Source organism: Hemicordylus capensis, chromosome 16 (assembly GCF_027244095.1).
Source record: "Hemicordylus capensis ecotype Gifberg chromosome 16, rHemCap1.1.pri, whole genome shotgun sequence".
NCBI lineage: Eukaryota > Metazoa > Chordata > Lepidosauria > Squamata > Cordylidae > Hemicordylus > Hemicordylus capensis.
In genome coordinates, this window is record NC_069672.1 from 13999528 (window position 1) to 14002929 (window position 3402).

The window sequence follows — 3402 nt, forward strand, 5'->3', positions numbered from 1 at the left end:
TATCTTATAGAATTAAGCTCTGGCATTTCCAGACACGCTGGGCCCCTAAGCCCCGGCAGAAATTAAGTTGTGAGTGGGAGGAGAGCCTCTTTCTAATATTTTGATTTCTAGAAAGGAGAGGGACCAGTTTCCCAGCAGCGTTTGGGAGACTTGACTGAAAGCTGAAATCTTTTCTTTCTACTGTTAATAGCGATTTGGAGGCTCGTTCCAATTAACGGCAGAAAATGCACTCCGTACATGTTCTATGGGCAGGTTTAGAGGCTGGGGCCCTGGTCGAGTAAGCAAGTGGAGCCGAGCTAGCAATAGTTAGCAAGTGACTATTGTTTTGGCTTGGGACCCTATTGGGTAGATTATTCCTAAATATTGGTGACCTGCCTGTGAACCCCGGAGAGGTCAGCGAGGCGGGCGCGGGGAGAGCATAAAGGGAGCAGACGAAAGCGCGGGCTGGCAGCTGCGTGTAAGAGGCATCGCTAGTTTGGCGAACAGGAGCGCACGGAGGTGGCCAGGTTTCCTCCGGATTCCCCAGACTAGGAGCCAAGAAAGGGGGCGGGGAACAGCTGGAGAGGTGATCCGGGGCGAGACCGCGGTCCGGAGAAGCGATTCCCTACAAGGATCCTTCAACTCTCACGTCACGCTGGGGATCTTTGAAAGAATCCTTTCCTTTTCAAAGTCCTGAAGCTGCGCCCAGTTCTGTTGGAACATTTGGGAGCTCTCCGTTTTTTTAACACCCCCGGAGCGCTAACATTGCTTCGTTTGCCCGACTCCCTCTTGGGAGGGAGAAAGAAAAGGGAAATCTTGCGGCCCCCCCCCCAAAAAAAAGTGTGTGCTGGTTTTGAAGCGACTTAGGAAAGACCGCGCGGCGTTTTGGAGAGGTGAGCAAAACGCACCGGCTTTTGCGCGCAGGGCTGCCTGTTCTGGGACGGGGGCAGCCGAAGAGGAGAACCACCTGAGGTGCTGGAGGTGGGGGCAGCGCAGCCTCCCCTCTGTGAAAGGGCTCGATCCACCACTGCTCGTTCCTTGCAGGGCAAGCAAAGCGTCTGCATGGAGAAAACCGCGAGCGCCGGAGCTGCCCCGGCGGAGGAGCCGGCGGCGCCGGGAAAGGAGGGCGCCGGTGGCGACGCCGAAGCCCTGCCGAAGCCGCCTTACTCGTACGTGGCCCTGATCGCCATGGCCCTGCAAGACAGCCCCGAGCAGCGCCTGCCCCTGAGCGGCATCTACCGCTCCATCGCGCAGCGCTTCCCTTACTACCGGCTGAGCCAAAAGGGCTGGCAGAACAGCGTGCGCCACAACCTCAGCCTCAACGAGTGTTTCCTGAAGGTGCCGCGGCGCGAGGGAGCGGGGCGCCGCGGCAACGACTGGGTGCTGGATCCGGCCTTCCGGGGCATGTTCGAGCAGGGCAACTACCGCCGCCGGAGGCGCATCAGGAGACCCGCGCTGGGGGTCCCCTCCGAGGCGCCTCCGCCTCCGCCTCCGCCTGCGGCTTGCTTGCCCTACTCGGAGCCGCCGCCGCCGCCGCCTGCTCCCTTCTACCTGCCTTATCATCATCATCACCACCACCCGAGTTCTCCTCCGGCTGCCTACCTGTTGTCTGCGCCGGCGGTGGGGCAGCAGCGCCAGCCTTATCCATTCAGCAGCTGCAGCCCCCCAGGGATGGGGCCCATCGGCGGCTATGGACCACCACCCTGCTCCAGGTTCCTGCTCCCAGACGGGGCTGCTGCGCAGCAGGCATCCAGCCCCCTCTCCTCCGCCTCCTCGTCCTCCTGTGGGGCAGGATCTTTCGCCTCCTTCCGTCACTCCCCCCAAGTGTCGTTCTTGCAGTGCTGGAATTGGCGGGACGCAGCCTGCACCGGGATGGACCTTTGATTCTCCCGCCTACCCCCGAGAAGCCAACGGGGCAACTTTGAATGGGCGACGCGTCGGGTGCTGCTGGACTAGCTTCACAGCCCAGGTGTGGCCGAGCTCGGTTGCCCCTGCTGCTGCTGCTGGACTACAACTCCCGTCATCCCCAGCAAACCGAGCTTGGCCACCTCTGTTATTTTTCTATGAGGTCGTTCGTAACTTTCCACTACCTCTGGTGCTTTGGTGGAGGGTAGATTGTATGTGGGTCTGAGCCCCAGCCCCTTAACCACACAATCTGAATGCGGTGGTGGGGTAGTAGGCAGGGTTCCAGGTTCCGCTTGTTTGTTTGTTTTGAGAGCAGCAGGTCCGCCAACTTCCTCCTACCATCGCTGCTCCTGTGCCTTTAAGAGGCGCTGGAGTTGCGGATGGGAGCACGTGGTCTTCGTCATTTCTCCTAGTCTTGTTTATGCAAAAGTTTCACGTGCTCCTGTCTGCAAATCGAGCGGGCCGGGCCTCTCGGGCTGGCTTTTCTGGGTCAGCTGGCAACTGTATTTGGAAGCAACTTGTGAATTCGGTCCGCAACAACACACGCAGTGAATTCTGTCTACATCCTTACATCCTTTGTAAGGATGTCCAAGGTGGGAGGTCTCGAATACTCTTGTTTGCTTTCTCCCTAGCTTTGGCTGCAGCTGCACCGGTTGGATTGGGGCGGGGAGACAAGAAGGGATACAGGACAATCTATAAAAATAAAAAATACAAATCCTGGCAGCCTTTAATAAAAATCCTGGCCTCCTGTTGTCTTTCTGCCTGGTGGGCAGAAAGCCAACAGATGTCGCTTGGCCCTCTGATTTTAATTCAGTCATTAAAAGCTTAACCTGTTGGTTTCTGGGCTGTTATGCTGTGGTTAGAAGCACATGGAGGGAGGAAATGCAACTGGCAACCCTATCCCTCATGACATTCATATGGCAATATGTTATGTTGGGATCAGAAGGGGCTTATTTTCTTGAACAATATTTCTTCTCTCCCCTGCTAGCCTAGGAGAGAACTTGAGTCTATTGTAATCAGTGGGGAGTCTTTCCAGGTGAAATGTATTTTAGAACTGGAGTGAGACCCACTTCTGTTGGTGCTCCTTCCTGGGAGGTTTTTAGCCCAGTTGTGAACCTCTGGCTGTTCACTGTCTCTCAAAGATGAGATCCCAAGACTTTCCAGATGAGGTGGGCTTCACTTTCCTATATTTGTCAGGGCTAGAAATGAGGATGACTTTAATAGAGAACTGAGTGTCCAAATGTGTGAAAAGCTTGGAGGAGAAATCTCTGTTGTAGTCTCCAAACCCCCTTTTTATTAAGAGGGGATTTTTGGCTGCTTTCTGCAGTTACAGCTCCAAAGTTGACTCACAATAGGAGGATTACTCTAGAGTAAAAGGGGTGTGGCTTGCAGCTTCTGTGACCGGCCTGCCTATATCTTGATTATCCCCTCTGTATTTCTGCTAAGCAGTTGAAACAGTTACCTGTTACTCCTTAAGGACCTTCATTTATTGTGTAAAAAAGAAAAGCAGATAAAAAC

General features: G+C 55.1%; 1 protein-coding gene across 1 annotated transcript; it reads left to right on the forward strand.

Annotated features, from left to right (window-relative positions):
• Positions 1-368: 368 nt before the first annotated feature.
• LOC128338592 (forkhead box protein E3-like) lies at positions 369-1895 on the forward strand. The gene has a single exon (XM_053281286.1). The coding sequence runs from the start codon at positions 1042-1044 to the stop codon at positions 1861-1863; it is 822 nt and encodes a 273-aa protein (XP_053137261.1). The 5' UTR covers positions 369-1041; the 3' UTR covers positions 1864-1895.
• The last annotated feature ends 1507 nt before the right edge of the window (positions 1896-3402 follow it).